General features: G+C 49.5%; 1 protein-coding gene across 1 annotated transcript in view; it reads right to left on the bottom strand.

Annotated features, from left to right (window-relative positions):
• BNIP3 (BCL2 interacting protein 3) overlaps positions 1–15,341 on the bottom strand; it is a 67,287-nt gene extending 51,946 nt beyond the window's left edge. Inside the window, exon 1 of the mRNA XM_084603891.1 lies at positions 14,796–15,341. Within this exon, the coding sequence (XP_084460017.1) occupies positions 14,796–14,847 (52 nt within the window). The 5' untranslated portion in view covers positions 14,848–15,341. The remainder of the gene's footprint in view (positions 1–14,795) is intronic.
• Positions 15,342–20,561: the final 5,220 nt, after the last annotated feature.

Raw genomic sequence — 20,561 nt, 5'->3', positions numbered from 1 at the left:
GTATGCAATTTGTATGAGATTGTGTGAAATGTCCTGTGCCTCACAGGACATTTCTTTTTCATCATATAATAACGGTTATCAAGCACCAGAAACGAGGCACGTGTCCAGTCCTAAAACGGGCAGCTAGTGCAACCCAGCTATAAAAAGGAAAATGCTATGCATCTAAAAGCACACGCAGAGTTGTCCACTCACGCCAGGGGGAGCAACATTAGCCACCGAACAGCCTCACCTATCACGAAATCTCTTCATGTATACACGCTGGATATCGGCGCTCATCACCCGAGTCATCCCTACACGCAGTCCACTTTTCTTCGTGCATATGTCCCGCACTGCAGCGATTCGCGATCTGGGTGCCGCGTTCAGCGTTTACGCCAAACAGCGCGGACAATCGATCTTTTACACAAAAGGCGCCCGGTAAATCTGGTCGTCGCCATACTTCCGCTTCGGTAGACACGAGACCCCGTTCCGACTCCAAGTCGCACGGTGTTCTAAGCCCAGAGACTTGGGTGTGCCGGATTGCTTCCCCCGTCATAGTCGATTTCTCGCGATCAGAACGTTACAAATACGTCCTCAGGCTCATGCACGGCGCTCACCGCATGTGGCGTTCGACTCTTATTACCATTATCATCATCATCATCATCATCATCATCATCATCATCATCATCATCATCATCATCATTATTATTATTATTATTATTATTATTATTATTATTATTATTATTATTATTATTATTATTATTATTATTATTATTATTATAACAGGTGGGCAACTAAAGTATTTAAATACCTATATCTAAAAACAGAGTGCGGAGCTATACCGAAAATGGAAAAGGCAGATCAGAAACGAAGCTTTCTTTGATAACTCAAGAGGCAATGCCCTACTTTTTGAAGCTAGATCAGGGTGCCTTAGAACACACAGCTACGAAAAGAAATTTAACCACGAAGATGACACGTGTGCAGTATGTGGTAAATCCACAGATCCGGAAGTCGATGCAGGCGCAGTCACTCTTTCTGTGGCCTTAGAGTTTAGAGAGATACCAATGGCCGGGTGAGTGAACCTGCGGTGGAAACTAGCAAAAAACGACTGGAAGATTGGTACCTTAAAAGCAGAAAAGTAACGTAATGTTAGTAATGTAGAAACAAAAAATTCAATAAATAGAATGATGAAATAGTTAACCAATCTAAAACAATAATTAATATATAGGGGCAAAATTAACGAGCATGATAGCAACTGCTACCACCCCGTATCAAATGGGAAGCTCCTATATTCCATCCATGCATCCATCCATCCTATACACTACACCGGCTGCGTTGCACCCGGATTTTCTGCCTTCATAACCATCGTTCTCGTGTTATGAGAGCACGATTTCAGACTCGAGGATAACAAAAAAAAAAAAAAGAGACTTTGGATTTACATGGACATAAAAAGCGGCCGGAGCCTCCTCAGGCTCTTGCGTAAGGAGTCGGACACCTATCCGCGACAACTAGAGGTATAGGTTCGCAATACGAGCATATGGCGAGACTACGAAAAAAAAGCTCGGGATGACCGCATTATAGCGCGAACGCAGGAACGCACTCCGAGCGCTTTGCAAGGAGTTAAGGCTGCAAATGGCGGGAGTCGTCGCCCTGGATCGAGTCGGCCGGGCACGTACCGCCCGAAGGGTCACTCCGCGTTGACCTGTACAGAAGACAGCGAGTCGCTACGTTGCCTAAGAGCGCATAACAACCCGCCAGCCGGGCCGGCCGGCCGTCGCTGCCTTCCGGCCAGATCAGCGCTGTAGACGGGAACCCGTTCGCGGAGGATGCCAGCTGGATTACATCCTCCCCCTCCCCTTCCTCCTCTCGTCTTAGCCGACAAGGCTGGCTTTCGCAAAGGCGGAAGCGAGTAGCAAGGCAAGCCCCACCGACAGACAGCCTTGAAGAGGAGGAGAGGACGACAAAACAGTCCGAGACGGAGCATGTGCGAAGAACCGGCCGGGGAAGCTGGAGCCGAGTTGCGAGCTCCTGTACTGTATAGTTTTAGCCAGGATTATTTAGAGCTCAAGCGAGCAGGTAAGATGGCCACATGAACCAGCCACTTCGTCGACAATATGCGCCATGGCATACGAGTCGTAGCAGGCACTGTGGTACGACCAATTAGCGCGCCGCCATCACCAAACGTAGCAGTAATTGGATTACAGTAATGTAATTACTGTAATTAAATTACTTTTCTCGGTAATTTGTAATGTAATGAATTACTTTTTCAGTTTGGTAATTTAGTAATATAGTGAATTACTTTTTGGTAGTAATTTCGCAGTAAAGTAATTAATTCCTCTCGAAATTACTTTTACTAAAGTGCGCCATCACTCCTTCAATAGACAACAAAGTAGAGTGCGCGAAAGCAGGAACGATGTGCTGCAATCCGAAGCCAGCGTAACGGATTGGCAAAAGGAGACAGAATTGAGCAGAAGTATAGTGAACTAGAATACTCTGGAGAACAAGTTGTTGTTTTGTTTAATAGCTGTACTTAGTTTTTGCATTTACGGAAACTAGAAAGTAATTTCAAAGTAATTGAATTACTCAGTAGAAGTAATTGTAATGTAATTTCATTACTTTTTGGGTAGCAGTAATGAGTAATGCAATTTAATCACTTTTCTGCGACCTTCAGCAAAGTAATTAGTAATGTAATTTAATTCCTTTTCAAAAGTAATTTTGCCATGTATGATCGGAAATACGTGCGTTTCAATGCGATGCCATGCATGTAGTACACGTACGGACAAAAGTAAACGGAGCATGTTGTTTCCAACATTTCTCACCTATTTCCCCATTTGAAATTGCCAGCCGTAGTATGTTCAGGCTGGTAGTGACGCCACTGCGTTTTTACTTGGCCGAATGATGCTTTGTGGCCGATGCAGAAGACGTCATTGCAATTGCAACGAAAAAAAAAAAATAAGGAAGCGTGCTCCGTTTACTCCCGTCCGCGCTTGTACCAACCCAGTCCATAATACAGAAAATTTTCTACTGCCAAGGCACAATTTTGACGCGGTTTTTGACGGTTAACCTGTAGTGACAACAGAAATATAGATCACAATTTTCTGTAGTTACAACAGAAAAGTACTGCACACTACAAAAAGTACTAAAGAAAAAAAAAACTAAAGTTCCACTGGCGAGTACTACAGAAACTACAGAAAATACTGCAGAACATTTTGTCGAGTTTTTGGCACGGTTTTGTAGATCTTTTTTTTTTTCGACTGGGAAGATAAAGGCAGAAGTGTCGAGGAGACCGCCGAGACGCCTTGCCCGAAGGGCGAGATCAAAGCGCACTAACTTGGAGGAAGAACCCTTCGTTTACTGCGAATATAGCATTTGGTGCTGAACACAGCTAACTGCAGGTTATGCGATACTGAACACATGGAAATTAAGACGCCCCCGACCCCGTATGCACGGAACACGCGGCTTTCGCCCAAAACGCGACGCATGTGCTATGCGACGTGTGACCGACGTATGACACCTGTCGTAGCAGTGTCCCGCACCCTCGTTCGACCGGTCGGGATTCGCGTTAGGTGCCCAGCTGTGACGGCGTTCTGCTCCCGGGGCACTTTACCACAGCACACCAACAGCCCACTTGGCCCTGAATTGAACGCGTGGAAAAGTGTACGAAGAATACGGAGCCACCTGAATGTCGCAGCGGAACCACCTCATATAGCCACACCAGAGACAAATCGTGTGACAATGTTAAGAGGTGGAACGCCCCCTGCTAGAAACCCGCACCTCACTGCATAACGTACTAGTACGCACTTCATCCCTGCCGTCGCCAAACTGCAAACGGGAACTACGTGCCAGTGAACCCTGATCGACAAGAGCCTCAACCTACATTTACCCGTAGAACACACTTTACGCGGCACAAACAAACGCGGTCATCGTGCGAACGGCCACTAGGCAAGACTTCGCGTTCTCGATTCCAGGGAGCGCAACGTACGTGTCACGAGCACTGACCTCGGCGCTTGCGCTCTTCTCTACTGAAAGGGGTGAACTCGAGGGGACGCGCGTGACGCGTCGTCAAGAGGACAGTAATTCGCGGCTTGGGCAATCCGATTAAGCCAACCAGCAGGAGGGTGCCGTGCTGGACGCCAGCCAAGACAAGGAAAGCGGTGCCCGAGTCTGCTGGAGGGCCGGTGTGGTAACTCTGTCACGCCACTTCCCCAGACGCCGCAGTGGGCGGTCGGAAGAACGCACGTTCCCAAGCACGGGACCAACTACGTAACGAAGACGAACCGCACGCAGAGAAATGGGCACAACCACTACATTTAAGAAAAGACTCCGAACGATAGGTCAACTCAAAAGCACTTTATTAGCATTCATCATCATCATCATCATCAGCAGCAGCAGCAGCAGCAGCAGCAGCTGCTGCTGCCGGACTATACCCACTGCAGGGAAAAGTCCTCTCCCATACTCCTCCACTTAACCCGGTCCTGTGTTCCCGGCATCCAATACGCGCACCTAACTTTCTGCCGCCCCCTGATACGCCTTCCTTAGCATCCAAGGGCAGTCATTTGGCTACAAAGAAAGCTACACAGATTTCGTAGTTATAAGGGAAAATACGTCCTGGTCCGGGGGTTTGAACCCGGGACCACCACCTGTTCCGGGCAGTCACTCCAACTGGGCTCACCAGGCGACAGGCAGAACGAGTCGATGAACAACTAGAACTGGGAACAATGCTGGTTAAATATCTAAAGCCGTACTCTCCCGCGTTTTATTCTGTTTGAGAAATTAATGTCGGTTTTGAACCTAGCAAAACTGTCTAACAAGGCCAGAATTATCGTGTGACTTTTCTTTTTTGCATAGGGATACGGGTTTCGCGGACCCTGCAGAAAAACGCTTCGCGAAGCCCCATATACCTACCGTCTAACTCCACCTCGGAGGATTCCACTAAACGAATCTGACCACGAAAGCAAATCAGTTTTCGCAAGCGTTTGGCGTGCTCAGAACAGGCACGCTCGGGCGGCAAAAAGGTACAACAAACAGTTGCAAAGGATGAAGTGCTCACGGATGCCCACAAGACACGGGTGATGAGTGATAACTGCGCGCGTGTGTCGAGGAATTACGTCACACAGCAAGATAAACGACACAATGCGCAAATCTGTACAACGCGCCCCTTCCCGAAGAGCCTATACGACCAGCGCCCCATAGGTAGCCGTGTGTTGTCGGACCGGTATATAAACGCCAGTCCATTAAGTAAGAAATATACTTATGCTCCCCTGTATCCCAAAATAGCTCCATATCGAATGTCCTTTACCTGAAATGACCTTCGCTCTAAATGTCCGAGGTAAGAGGAATTCACTGTCCCCCGTTTTGCCACTTGCTATAGCCGTGGCAAGAAGTATGTGGTTTATATTTAATTCAATACTGCTTAAATGATTCAATTGTCTGCATGACGGGTGACTTGAGTTGCCACTCTGAGCGATACTACGTTTCACCTAGCTACTACGGGGGCTTCTAATGTCTTCGCATTAAAATAACAGGTCAAAAGGGCTAAGCTTACGGACTTGGCGCACTGAGAAGTGAAAGCTGGTTGGCACCAGCGAGCAAGAGGTCTGCAGCGGCAGGCTCATGTACCGACGTCTCTATGCCAACAAGCATACTTGGCCTTCGCTTCGATCACGTTCGCAGGCGTATGCCACAAAAAAACTACGGCAACGCGGGCGAAAATGCGTTTCGCCCGAACTGTTAGCGCGCCGGTCCGCCGGGAATCTTCGAACATGGCGCCGAACAGGATGGTAACGCGAAGGCGAAACTAAACGAAAATTTTTCTAGATCGCCCTCTGGCGACTACATGCTGCAGTGCCGCTGGAGCAGCGAATACGTCAACAAGCGCCTTCCTCCACTCCACGCTGGCTTCGTGGCGCGATACAACACGAAGGCGAACTTAAACGAACTTTTCGCCTTCACGGAGGGCTCCTCATATGCACTCGGCGATTTTCTCCCATCGACGCGCGTTGCGACAATGACTCCACTACGATCTATACCCTACATTTGTATCTTCAAGTAATAAAGTTTTTGCTTTAAAAACACGCAGTCACAACCGATCGTTCTGAGGCGTCTTTCGCGTGGCAGTAGCGAACCGCGTCATTCGCCAGGCAGAGAATGATACTTAGTAGTGGATCAGCGACGCGTGAAAAGGTCCGCAAGTGGGCCAAGCGTACAGGGAAACTAAAAAGTCAAGCTGGCAAGGGCCAGTTCCCAGGACGCCGAAGCAGCGTAAGCGGTGAGGTCACCACACGCAGGGAGGGAGGGACAGAAAAAGGAGGGGGGGGGGGGGGGGGTGCGGGCGTCGATCCGAAACCACGCGAACGCCGCCGCTCCCAGAATGGAGCGTGAGCGAGGGAAGGCAGCCGCCGCCCCTAGATGTAAACACGCAGCGAGAGCGGTTCGAGGCACGCAGTCCCGCAAGGTCGGCAGCCGAACGGAGAAACAACGCGGACGACGCCGCTCTGCCATAACAACATTCGCTCGCCGCATTTCCCATCGCCTTCGGTTTTTCGCGGATGCTTCGTTTTACTGGTAATCGAACGGTACGCGCTCAAGCTTATCCGAAAAAATGTCTTTTAAGTACCGCTTCGCTTTTTCTTTGTTCGTATTCACTTGGTAGTTCTAGACGAGTAAGTAGTGCCAACAGTGTCGCAATAATTGCCCTCTACTCTCCAATGTGGGTATCGGCCTTTCTTCTGCACTTCCTTTTTAGGGCGTATCATATTACCTGGCCTCGCGTATACTATATCACCACCAGCCGCTTTTCGATGGAGGTGAAAAGCTAAAGCGCCTGTGTACTGTGCGATGTCAGTGCACGTTAAAGAACCACAAGTGGTCGAAATGTCCGCAGTCCTCCACTACGGCGTCTCTCGTAGTCCGAGTCGCTTTGGGACGTTAAACCCCCTAAACCAAACCACACCTTTTTCGTGTTGTAGTTAGTAGCAATGCTGTATTTTCTTCAGGGCCCACGTTTCCCCTAACATGAAGCATCTTCAAAAAATACGCAGTACATGATTTCATTCAAGCTTACTATGACCTTGCCGTGACCACGTCTATGCAAAAGTTCATCCTGCATGGGCGTCTCTGCAATCCGACCCTCGCTCCCTTCTCTCGGCCCGACCAGTCAGCTGTTAGCGTGTCCCGCCCGGCAGCTAATCCGTAACGCACGCAGGGCGGCTGTGACTGACGGTGGTCGTGTCGCAACAACACGCGCGCCGTTCTCTCTCCAGCCAACGACCATATCCGAGGCCACGACCTCCTTCACCCGCCGCCACGCATGCATCTCGAAGACATTGCCCAGCAATCGCCGAAAGAGCCAGGGCTATGCTGGGATGGCGGAACAGCAGGAAGCGGAGGGATAGAGAAACCGCGCCACGGAGGAGACGCGACAACGCAGGCGAAGAAGGGACGACACTCAAGAGTCAGGAGATGACGGAACGCAGATGACGAAGGGGTAGACATCCAAAGGAAAATATAGGATAATGCGGTTGGAAGAAGGGGACCGCCGCCGAACAACAGCCAAAGGCGGCGAGAAACGGAACGAAAGCGCAAAACGAAGCAAAGGCGAAGAGCCAGGAAATAGAAGTGAAAGGTGGTGGGGGGGGGGGGAGGGGGGGGGGGGGGATTGTGAAGCCCCGTCTTGGCTACGTGGCCGCGGCGCGCGCCGATTCCCTCTCCCCCCACCCCACCCCTGCAAGCTCAAGTCGGCTTCCTCCATGCAGAGGGGCCGCGGAAGGGACAACACAGCTGTTGCACGCGAAGCCGACGGCCGCCCCCGCCGCTTCTTCTATCCTTCCCTCGGCTACATCGACGCAAGCTGAAAACACTAAAGCGCAACACAACCGGGTCGATCTCCATTGAGGCGCGTGCATGTGGACACGTAGACAGGCTGAGAAGGATCCTGATGACGGGGAAAAAGTGTGTGGGGGGCGGTTACGGTCGACGCGATTCGCCGGCCAACAACAACGGTGCCGTGGCATGCGCTTGCCTATCCAGCGAAAGCACGTACGCTGCTTGTACAACGTGCGCCGCAAAGTTTGCCCACCACTGAGGCGCCTTTCCGTGACCGACCGAAATGCTGCTCCAAGCGTGGTCCGACACAGTCCCCTGAACAATGATACGATATTGGGCCAGCTGGAGTTTTTCCATGCTGGAAAAACAGCGCGAGAAAGACGAGCAGGGCCGGATTAAAGAAAACGGGGCACAACACACTGTTGGCGGTGCCTCCTCATTGTCACACATGCTTCTTCAAAATGGCCCGTTTCACTAAAAAAAAAAAAGAACAAGGTGTGATCACTGTGATTAGTGTGAGAGTGATGCTTTAGTTTGGTAGCACTCAGAACAGAACCGTAGCCATTAACGTTGACGAGGAGGTAACGAATAACAAGGGACACTAGTCCGGGACTCTCTGGCACGGCATATTTTCCTCGCCCAAAGCGAGACAAAAGGAGTCAAGGAACTATTTGAGATACGTACGGCGGCGGTGGAGCTGGAAAAACATCTTACTGATAATAATTCATTGTTCCCGCTGCATTTTTATAGATGTTGCTCTCACCGCCGTAGGACGGAGAAATTCACAGGAAACGATAAAATACCATCCAATGCTTAAGCAAGTGCAGATTTCCTCAAAAGGAAGGAACCTCCCAGAGTGGTGGGGGATTTGTATTTTTGAAGCTCGACAAGGTCTCTCCAAATGCTAAACGAAATCAGATTACACCTGTAGCTCGAGGTTGCGTTTGTGGTTCCATACATAAAGCAGGTTAGAATAAATGGTAGTGGTGGTGAAAAACATTTATTAGATATTTACATGAGAGAAAGAAAAAAAGGTGGGGGGCAGGCCTTAAGGGCCAGCCTGGGCCCTCTCGTCCTGCCCCGCTGCCTTCTCAGCCCCACTTTAATCCAGCGCTCAAGACGACGACGAAAGAAGGGATAACAAAACAGCGCTTTTCACACAGCTGCCTGTTAAAGGAAAGGGTACAGGATATACTACGGTAGGAATGCAACAGAAAAGCACGAAAAGAAACCAAAGAGAAAGGTGTGAAAATGCGTCTGAAACACACACGTGTACGGAAGTATTCCTGTTTGACAACCACCGACTCAACGCAATCTCATTATTAGTTGACGTAACAGATGCGTCACTTACAAAGCTGCCCTCTCCTTTCATGATATGCAAAACTGGCTTTATCTGAGCTGGCTAATATATAGCTACACCGGCATCAGCACAGTAAATGCCATGCAATGTAACATAGTCCCCTAGGCGTTGCCATGTCTTTCGCACATACTGTACGCCACATCAGACTAGTGCAAATCATATAGAAAATGAACTATGTGATACTTCACCTCCCGCGCCCAAAGACCTGACACAACTACACTTCGGCGCTCAATATTGAGGTCACATGCATAGCCGACCATGGGTAGCTAGACCTCGACAGCGTCCATATGTTCCCCAGTTTCTCCCCGGTAGGGACGTCCCCGAGCAGCAGCGGAAAACTATACCAACTACATCTCGGCCAATGCGAGTATTATTCAAGCGTGCGCGGGCAACGTCGTCCACACGAGTAGGAGATCCAGTGTGAAGAGGAAGGGGGGGCGGGGGGGGGGGGGGGGGGGCACGGTGCAGATATCGTTGTCATTGGATCTCGCAGGGTATATGGCATCAAATCCCTGGTACTTTTGACATATCGATATGGGGCACCAGCCCCCTCTCCCCGAAATCCAGCTAATATTACGCAACCTCCCTCCTTCCCCTGTTCTCGTGGTCTTAAGCGATGTTGAGAATGTCCCTCCAGCACCGCTGCGCTGAGTACAGCAAATTGCCTCGGGCCCCTGCTAAAGAAAAATGCTAGATACGTGCCAGGGTAAGACAAGAGCCGTGCTCAACCGCGTTTACGGCAAGCCGACACTGGCATCGGACCTTTCTTATCTCTTCTCCAGCTAAGCTCCCCAGTCGGGGAGACGTGCTAATAGGTATTCTTTTAACAGTAGCCGATCAATCCAGGCTCCAGTCAGCGAGCAACATGCTTCCGAGCACACAGCAACGCGCCTGCCGGTGCCCGGGCTCTGCCCAGACGTGTCCAGGCAGACATCCGAGCGAAGCGAGCGCCCGCGCGGCCAGCCGGTTGACCATGTAAATGACGCTTCGCCGTGCCAGGCTGCCTGCAACTCGACTGGACTACTGCCAGGACGGCCTTGCTATTGCCAACGCGCTTCCACCGAGAAACTTTCGGCGTTCCGAAGGGACAGACACAACACGCGTGTGATACCCTCGCCGTGAAAAGTGAAACTGCCTTTACTCGAAGTGGCGACAGGAAAATGGCGCTCCCGTGAGTCGTAAATCTCTCGAATCTAGGGAGAAAGCAGACTCGCGGCAGCGCTCTCTGGCCTCTGTTGAAATTGCCAAAGGCGCACTTACGAAGCTGCCATAATAGGGTACAGATTACATTAAAAAATAAAGATCAGTTGTAGCTATAAGTATGGCCAGTGGTAGGCGGCGTGTGCATTACTCCGCTGAACAGTAAACAGGATCAGCTTTTAATATTTCACGACATCAATCAACCCGGAGGCACTTTCATTTTCCTCTAACCGTTAGCTCTATATTCAAGTAACTAAAAAAGCCCCGACAATGGGCTATTTTCTTACGCGGAGGAATTGCGTGCATTGGGTTACTGCACACTTATAGCAGCTGAAACATGGGTTCTACTTAAGTTGAGGACAACTCAGAGGGCTATGGAACGAAAAATGGTAGCTGTAACATTAAGAGATAAGAAAGATAGGAAGCGTGCAGAGTGGGTCAGAGAAATAACTCAAGTTACTGACATTCTAGTGGAAATTAAAAAGAAGAAATGGGCATGGGCAGGACATGTAGTGCGAAGAGAGGATAACCGATGGTCGCTTAGGGTAACAAACTGGATTCCAAGGGAAGGAAAGCGTAACAGGGGACAGCAGAAAGTAAGGTGGGCGGATGAGGTTAAGAAGTTCGCAGGGGTCAAGTGGATGCAGCCAGCACAGAACCGGGTTAATTGGAGAAGTATGGGAGAGACCTTCGCCAGCATAGTCAGGCTGATGATGATGATGATGATGATATAGCAGCTCACAAGCCAATGTGAAAGACCTCCAAAGAGAGTGGAACCGATGCAAGAAGCGACCAGCTCTTATTGAAGGGGAGCAGGGGGGTTCATGCCGTCCGCGCCTCCGCACGCTCCCGCCACTGCCGTTGGTGATCTAGCGCGTCTCTGCCGGCACGCCCGCGCGATGACGGACGGCGAGCTCGACACGCCGAGTTCCCGCAGCCAAGTACCGTTGGAAGTGCGCCCGCTCCTTCACCGGCGCCTCGCTTTCTTTATCGCTTCCGCCCCTAGACGAGAGAGGCATGGGACGCGCGCGCGGGCTCTCGAACCCCTGCGACAGTCAGCAACTCTTTCACACCCTCACTCGCCGGGTCAGTAAGTGCACGCCGTGCATGCCGGAAGACAAACGACAACCCTCCACTCGAACAGAAGACGGTGAACCGCCCACGTTGGCAGCACTGCCTCTGCGAGATGGGGATCTGAAGGGCTGACGGCGCGTTAGTTCTCTCTCCTTTCAGTATCCCCTCTCATCCCACGGGTTAGGGTGGTGTCTGGCACACAACACACGTACGCTGCCTAACAACGTGCACAGCGTCCTCCTAACCAAGTAGTAGCGAAACATTAAAATATCGTTATTTCAAACATTAATACCACGTTATAGTGTTCTGAGGTTGCTTAAATGTTACACAAAAGTAGCTAAGCGTGACGAATGCTAAAACAGTGAAACACCAGTACAACACTAACTATGATGTCGCACTTACCTGATGCTGTTCACCCAGGCTCATTCTTAGATGTGATGTACCCGCGACCAGTGCCCTCAAACATGTTAGTGGTGAATTAGAAAGTATTTTTTTTTTTTAACAAATATCGAGGCATGTCTATTTTTTGTGTTCCCTGAAGTTTATCCCAACTGTGCAAAACGGGAGAAAAGGCACCAGAACATTGGTTATTAAGTGCTCGGACACTCTGTCCTTTCTTCCTATCGTTCCCCTCTGTATTTCTCCTCGCTATCCCCTTTAATTTCTCCCCGCCGGCCGCAAGTGCTTCAGATTTTAGATAGCAGTTGCCGCGGCCGGCAACACTCATTTCCAACTTTTTGATTAATGATAAACACTACCACCAGTTATAAGCTTACGTTGATCTGGAACACTTTTTCTATCGTTACAGCAACGTTTTCATAACGTTATAGTTATCGCTCTAAACATTAATCAAAAGCACTTTCAATGTAACTTAATTTTGTTTTGCCTTCAAATTGGTCATTGTTTCGACACTGAGCATGAATTGCGAATGGTACAAGCTTCATGTGCTATGTACTTGCGTGTTACAACTGTGTATGTTTCTAATACTAATTTCCAATCTTGCATGGAGCACAAGATGTTTGCAAAATTGTTACACAAAAATGTTATTTCAAAATTCAGAAATAACGTTATTAGAACGCTTTGTGCTACCTCGCTAGTGCGGACTAGCGGAAATGATGGAGCGCGGGATGGGCTCCAACCAATTGTGACCAGCAGACTGAAGGGATTAATCTGCCATGTAAAAATGCAATTACAATGGCCCCTCCTGATCTCAGGATTTCATTCAGCCAGCATTTCGTCGAACCCTCCAACAGACCAGAGTTCTGTTACATATGCAGGCGTTGGAAATATGCGTTCGCAGGCGTCAGGAGTACATATCTGCTTATTTCAAAATGTGCGTTCAAACGAACGAAGCCGACCCTCTCGGCAGCAAGCACCGCAGCGGTTGTAGCCCCGAGTGCCTTCTTCGTGATAGTGGTATGACGCGAATTCGAAAGCATTATGAGGAAAGGACATTCTTCACCAACCGTTTCTTCCCAGCAAGCGGAACCTAGCAAACACCATTATTAAATTTTCAAAATTTCTTTTTAAACACCTCAAAATATGCAGGTGACATTTATAGAAGGAGGGCAGGCACCAGTCAGCCTCTACACTGCATTTGACCCCCGACTGTTCCTTGAGTCCCAAGCCTCCTTTTATTCCCTCTTCGTTCAGCTTGCCGATTCTAGCATCTACACGCAGCGGAAACAAAAGAAACTTGCCTTTCTGAGCGTGTACACGCTAATCAAGCCAAGAAAATACAATGACTGCTCCCAAACCAATAGCTAAACAAAATAAATTGAACATTGAACAAAGCATGTTCTATCAACCATCATTGTCTCGCATAGCTATACGACACTAGTGCACGTCCGACGGAATTCGACAACTCAATAATTAGCTTTCCCGCTCAACAGCTGCATTCAGAGTAAGCAGGTAAACATAACCAGGGATAAAAAGGCGGTAATGAATTTGATCACGCGCGCTTAAGACAGCGAATCGCTTTATAGCTCAACATAACTCAATTTCGCATAAGTGTACCCCTGTATGATGTGAGAAATAGCGGTCACGAGCGGCGAATTAATATCTCATTTAATTTCGTTTTCGCAACATACGAAAACAGCCCTCCACCGAGCCGCCGTCTGTTGACAACGTTCCTTCGCGCCAAGCGTGAGTATGCAAATTCTTAGCAGACGAAAATAGGGGACGCCCAGCAAACTTCCGTTACCAGCGCAAATACGAACGTCGTCTGCGCCAACAAGCACGGAGGCAAACACGTAGATCAGGATGCAAATACGACTCGCACCAGCCGCGGATCTCATATATGGAACCGGAAGGTGCGCATCTAAACCGACCAACGATGAAAGAAACAAAAAGCTCAACGCAGCCGCTTTATAGCGTTTTGGCAGCGCTGGCACTGTGTAGCATGAGCTACGCCGCATTCACTGCGTGCACACAATCATGCAATACTGTTAGAATTGCCCAACTCAGCAAACCCATTGCGCCCATGCACGCATGGGCATCGCCGGGGAAGCGGTACGGAAAGTCTCTGGGGAAGCTAGCTAACAAACGCGCACCGATGTTAGCGAACAAAAAACAAACCACTGGCAAAATGGCGAGCGAGCGCAGTCTGTTGCGCAGCGAAGCACGCGCAGATTCTGCGTCGCCCCGCCGACCCATTCTTCCGTTCACAATGTCTTTTTGTTTCTTTAATTCGACATTTTTCTTCATTGAAAAGGCCACTGAGCCCACGCTAGAGCTTCGACCTGCAGCGTCGATGTCGCGCGCTCCGTCAAGTGTCACGTTCGAACGTGCACGCGCAAGTTCGAACAGCTGGCCGTACGCGAACACAAGAGACGCATTTTCGCCACGTCAAGCAAAAGCGAAAGCGAGGGTTGTTATTCTTTACGAAAATTCGCATAGCGCTCCCCTGGCTGCGAAACCTTGAGATTGCTTTGCTTTATGGAAGGAAGACAACCTCGGAGGCTGTCAAATGCGCGCCAAAGATCCTCGGAATCTCACGTACGCTAGCAATAGTAAGCACAGCCACACACATCTCGAACGGCACCACGCTCGCCCTAAAGTGTCGCGCGACAGCCCAAGGATGAAGTTGCGTCAGTGATTAGACTGCGCGAAGCCGGAAAATTGCGCGCCGCACGCGAACGCGGTAACAGCTGAGCGGCCGCCGAGCGCGAAGCGGCCATCGCGTCGATGCCATTGGAGAGCCGACGCAGATGCAGGAACGTTGCCAGCGGCTGCGCGCGAGAGATAACGTCGCTTACGGCGTCGCGGGCTGCTAGCTCCCGCGTATCCCCGCCGCTGTCTTTCCGAGCTGCTTTGTAATGCTGATCGGCGTCGAAAAAAGAAAATTCGAGGAGCATCTCACCGTTCAGAGAGTCGTCGTTGGCAGGCGGCTGGTGTGGCGGCGTGAGCGACATAATCGACGTCCGGCCAGGCACGTAGCACAGTGGTGAAGCAGACGACGAACGGCTGGCTCTGCAGACCTGGTATTGTGATGGATGACTCAGGAAAACGACGAACGTCCGAGTCTGATCACGCCGAACACTGTTCACGATGAAGCAGCCTAGCTAGTCCCACGTAGAGGCAACTCCTAGGAATTATAGCCTTTATGTTGCTATCCCAGCGTCGTGGCGTCGCGAGCGAGCGCGCGCTCCCGTTGCGTTGTGCGCTGTGTCACGTTCGTCTCGCAGGCCGAGGACCTTGGAGAGCGCGGCTGGTCCGATCGTTCGTTCCCCCTTTCCCAGAAAAGAAAACGGCCGCCGAAGCGCAAAACAGGACCGCCGCAGTGTGCGCGGGTTGGCGGCCAAAGACGAGGACAGCAAGCAAAGTAACAAAAGCAGCGAAGCACACGCACTCCGATGGCGCGCGAACGACGGCAGCGTCTTTTGAACGGGAGCAGCGCGAGGGTCGAGAAATCACCCCATGAGCTACGTCACGGTTTGTTTTGAAACTGGTGGCGCCGCTCTACGGCTGCCTCCGCCACTGAAGCGGTGGCGCTGGCTACCAGATAAATCAAGAGTTTGTTGCAAGCAATGCGAGGCAGGTACGTGAACGACTTTTCAAGCAAATATGCGCTGAACTGCGTCTTTAAAAGTACAACTTGAACCTTCAGTTCAATATAGGTATAATGTTTTAGGCAACTACGAAGAAATATCAAAATACAGCAGGCGCTACTGCCCTACTGCCTCATCCGTGGCCTCATCTCTCCAGCGTTAATAAATTTCGCTTTTGTTTCGCGCGATTTTTAAGACACTGACAACTCGGAACGCCGAAGAAAGCGCCGTTTGAAAAAGAAGCCTTTATCGCGACAGGTGAAACCTCGCCTCTGCTGGAAAATGTAATTAAATAAAAAAAATGATACGGTTACTAAAATAGCTGCAGCGTGTCGGATACAAACACCATCGTTTGCGAATAACGAATGAAAACTTTATTTCCACCGAAAAGGAGCGCTTCATCTGGGCGGGTCAGGAGGGCGCCCCACAGGCTGAGGTCAGGTGAGGTTACAGAGTCTTCGCGGCCTCAGCCGCCAGGCGGGTCGCGTGCCGCTGAACGGTGGGATCTCCGCTCCGCAGCCAAACCTCCGAGGCTTCTCTACTGCCAATGTTGATGCCGGCGCCTGGGGAGTCGGCGCATTCCCATATTATTTGATCTAGTGTGCCTTTTTGGCCGCAATTTTTACATTTTGAATGTGCTTTCTCCCCGGTTTGTGTTAAGAAAACCCAAAGCGAGCGGGCAGCTGTAGTTACCGGCTTGTGAGAGAAAGTGAGAGACCGATCTAGAGCGGGGGAGGGGGGGGGGGGGGGGGGATACTTCCTTGCTACCTCCGGGCAGCGGTACCGCTGCTATCCATATGACGAATATGGTTCTAGTAATGGAATTTGTGAGAAGAATCTTTTTGGCCTCCACTGAGATCCGTCCTTTGCAAAATTTCAGACAGCCGTCGGTCTGTGTGCCAGTGCATGCGAGCGCTATTGCGACCTCTTCAGCTGTGCTAATGCCACGGGTGCGTGTTGAGGCCGCAATTTAAGGTGCACCTTCTTCATTTACTACTGCCGAGACGGCTGCTCCGTGTCGTCCGCATGATGCGTCCACATAAGCAACTTCCTCGAGAAATTTGCTTTGTGTTCTATTCTTTTAGAGATGGTTTTGGCTCTGTATTCTCTGCATTCTTTGTTGTAATCTGGGTGCATGTTTCGAGGTAAGGGTGGTACCAGCATGTGTTCCCTTAAGTTGGGTGGGATAGACGTTTTCGTCTGTGGGCCTCTGTCTGACTGGAGTCCGAGCCAGTCTAGGATGGTCCTGCCTGTCTCCGTCTGACTTAGCCGTTCCAGTTGAGCTTCAGGGAGCTCTTGACATGTATTATGAATTCCCATTTTCTCCAGCTTCTCTGTTGACGTGGAGATAGGGTGGCCTAGTGCGCGTTTGGCGCATTTTCGAATTATGACGTTGATTCTTTCACGTTCTGCCTTTTTTGAGACTGAGCAAAGGTGTGGCATAACATATGCGACTGATGATGTAGGCTTGTATCACTCTGAATAGACTGCGCTCTTTGAGGCCGTGTCCTCAAAGCGCTATTCTTTTGAATATGGCCGTAACTTGTGCTGCATAGTCTCCAATTTTTTGATGGTGTTTGTGTTCTGCCCTCTTACTTGGAGGACCATTTCAAAGATTCTAATTTCCTCTACTTGTGGGACCGGGTATTTTTCGACATTTATCTTTATGTCTGCTTTAGTTTTCTTATTTTTGGGGTTGTAAATGAATAGTTCTGACTTTTGAGGTGAACAGGATAGACCGCGTTCCGCAGCGTCCTCAGATGAAAAGGCTGCCTTACGTCGTGGAAAATGTGGAATCGTGCGTTGACGTCTCTCACGTTATTAGCTAAGCGTTTCACGTTCTCGGCGCGTGCTGATCATCAACGCAAAATAGCGCTATCGCCGAGTCCTTCTAAGGCCACTAGCCCGAAATAGAGCCGTCGCGTTTGACGAACATATCAGAGCGCCCCGTGAGGGGCGCGCTCCCCAACGCGGATAAAGCGGTACGTGTCGTGGAAGGCGAGATAAGCCTCCTCAAAGATAAATCAGTTACCAAATAAACATACATGACTCGTACGTTGGCGCAACACGCGTTCATACGTGCCCAACTACAAACTTCCGACGCGTGCAGAAACGAAACGTATGTCGTTGTTGACGCGCGGCGCCTTTCGTTATCGCCTTTTCCTATCGGCCTACTGTCCCCCAAGCTTTGCACTGATCGCATGCTGCATCCTAACAGTGGACACGGTGTGTACGAAAAACGGTACGTGTTCGGAAGCACGCAGACAGTTCCCTGCTGCTCTCTCAAAGACTGGGAATGTGATGTGGCATCTGCTGTTTTGTTCACGCCGAAAGTTATATCCCTGTTCAACGGAGCTTTCGCCAAGCCATGCTTTCGCCAGCGCTAAAAGGCGGCTGTGCGACTGCCACGTCGCCTCTGTTGGAATTTTCTGGCATAGTATGTTGTGGAGTGCTACGATGACATGGCATGGTATGCTATGCTATGGTATATGGTATATGGTATATGGTATGGTATGGTATGGTATGGTATGGTATGGTATGGTATGGTATGGTATGGTTGGTTGGTTTGTGGGGTTTAACGTCCTAAAGCAACTCAGGCTATGAGAGACGCCGTAGTGGAGGACTCCGGTAATTTCGACCACCTGGGGTTCTTTAACGTGCACTGACATCGCACAGCACACGGGCGCCTTGCCTTTCGCCTCCATCGAAAAGCTGCCGCAGAGGCCGGGATTCGAGGTATGGTATGGTATGGTATGGTATGGTATGGTATGGTATGGTATGGTATGGTATGGTATGGTATGGTATGGTATGGTATGGTGTGGTGTGGTATGGTATGGTATGGTATGGTATGGTATGGTATGGTATGGTATGGTATGGTATGGTATGGTATGGTATGGTATGGTGTGGTGTGGTGCGTGAGGCTCTTTGTTTCTCAGAATAGTGTATGGTCAGAATAGCGCAGTAGTGCAAATGGTAGGTGTAACGTTAAGAGATAGGAAGAGCGCAGAGTAGGTCAGAGAAGCAACTCAAGTTAATGACATTCAAGTGGAAATCAAGAGGAATAAATGGGCATGGGCCTATAATATTTCGGGGTGAGCAATACTTGCGTAGAAATAACACGTACAACAGAGAAGCGACAACAAAAATAAATTTAGGAGAAAAGGTTGACTCCTGCTTAACAGTGAAGGTAAAGAGCACAAGTGATCAGTTAGGAGCATTTCTATAGATGTTTGAATAATAAGTCACGATTCAGACATGAAGAAAGGCCACCTAGGACACTTATCAGACCCAAACAGGGACCGGAAACGTCCGGTCCTTCGGCAGTGCATTGCGTTTACGATGCCTTCTTCCCGAAACAATGTATACTAATTGCTATCGAATATCAAAAGATGCTGGAAACTACATTATGGGACATCCAATAGACTTTTGCCTTTGTAGCTGTATGCGCACGTCAGTATATACATACATTAATTATTGCGCGTCGTATTACATCTACACGAACGTAAGTAGCGGAGAAAGGTAGAAGAGAAATGGGTTTAGAGGCCCAAGACCCATATTTTTGATGACTCCGGCGCAGGAAGACACGGGTGATTATGCGATGGCTTCTCAGGTGAGTCTTCCATTATGCAAATGTAATCGCATGTTCAGGACAATTCACGGCATTACAGATTTCTGAATTATTTAGCAGATTCTGACCTTCAGGCGATTGTGACCACGCACGCGCGCGTGCGCGCAGATACGAAACAATTACTAGCGTAAATGCGCTGTGCGTTCAGTTTTGTCGGAGCCCAGTCAAAAAGTTGTCGTCAAAAGCGAACAAAAAAAAAAAAGGAATTAAAAAGAACGATGCCAGCGAGCACCCTTTCCCGTCGACCAGGGAGCGTCTTGCTTGCATAGTCGTATACGTGTCGCTCTCGAAGTCCCTCCCGCTCGCGCGGAGCCAATGCGTTCGCTACGTGACCATCTCCACGCGACGCGCGGGTCAATCTGCCGCCGCTCCTACTGCGCTCCGATCGAGCACGCGAACACTCTGCTCTTGCTCGGCCCGGTTCTTCCTATGTCGGGCTACCGTTTTTTCGCGAATATAACGCGTCCCCAAGTGCATGAGATGCATGCGGCAGTTGATCACGCATGAAGGTCCGGGCCCGAGAAAATAACCTCCTTTATCCACCCACAGAGTTCCCCTTCCTGTTTCTTTTCATGTTCACACAGCATTTTTCTTTTATTTCGATTGACATTGAACTACGCTAAGTATGCGTAGTTTATTCGCCGGCCCGTCGTGTTCGCTAGCACGTGCGCCAAGGACTGTGCACCGTGCGTCTGTTGAGAACATGATCATTTTTTAGCATAAGCAATACAGTGCAATTTTATTGCCAGATCTCAGTGGTTTATACGAATACGATTATAGTGAGACGCCAACTTTATTCCAAGTTCATCTATTTACTCTTAATTTGCTACTATCATAAATATTGTTACGTAGTATTCAGTATATGTAACGGGGGTGTTTATTTATATCAGGACCTGAAAATTCTCAAGGTACACCAGCTTCTGCTCCCTCTACCACTTCTTCTGCCGCATTTTTATGATGCCCCAAAAGCACGTGACACTTTATATTTATGAAAAAATTAATTATAAAAGTATTACAATCATCTTGAAACTTCAAAACCGCATCCACGTGAGACAACGGAGACCACTAAAAGCAAAATCAGCTAGAAGAATGTGGGCTTATGGGAGCACATGAATTCACAGATTTTAATAGATTTCTAAAGCATATACAAACTGTCGTACTATAGACCTTTTCACAAATCGTCGCTTCAGTAGCGCCATTTCCCAATACGGGCGGCGTCTAGCGTCGAAACAGGTCATGCCGCCATTTTGGACTGTGCTTGTGAAAGCTGAACTTTAGCCGGACGGCCGCGCATCTGTTTCGTGCCCTTCAAGGCGCCGTATTCGTACTGCTTTCATTTCACCTCTGTTGTGCCGCATGACCTAATACGCGATTCATATGCTCGCATGAACAACCAATGTGAAGTAATGGCCAACGCGAACCCAGTCAGCGGATCCGGCGCTTCGTCGTC

The sequence above is a fragment of the Amblyomma maculatum genome, chromosome 5, assembly GCF_055883805.1.
Source record: "Amblyomma maculatum isolate TAMU_Amacu chromosome 5, ASM5588380v1, whole genome shotgun sequence".
Lineage (NCBI taxonomy): Eukaryota > Metazoa > Arthropoda > Arachnida > Ixodida > Ixodidae > Amblyomma > Amblyomma maculatum.
This window is presented reverse-complemented; position numbering and strand designations above follow the sequence as displayed.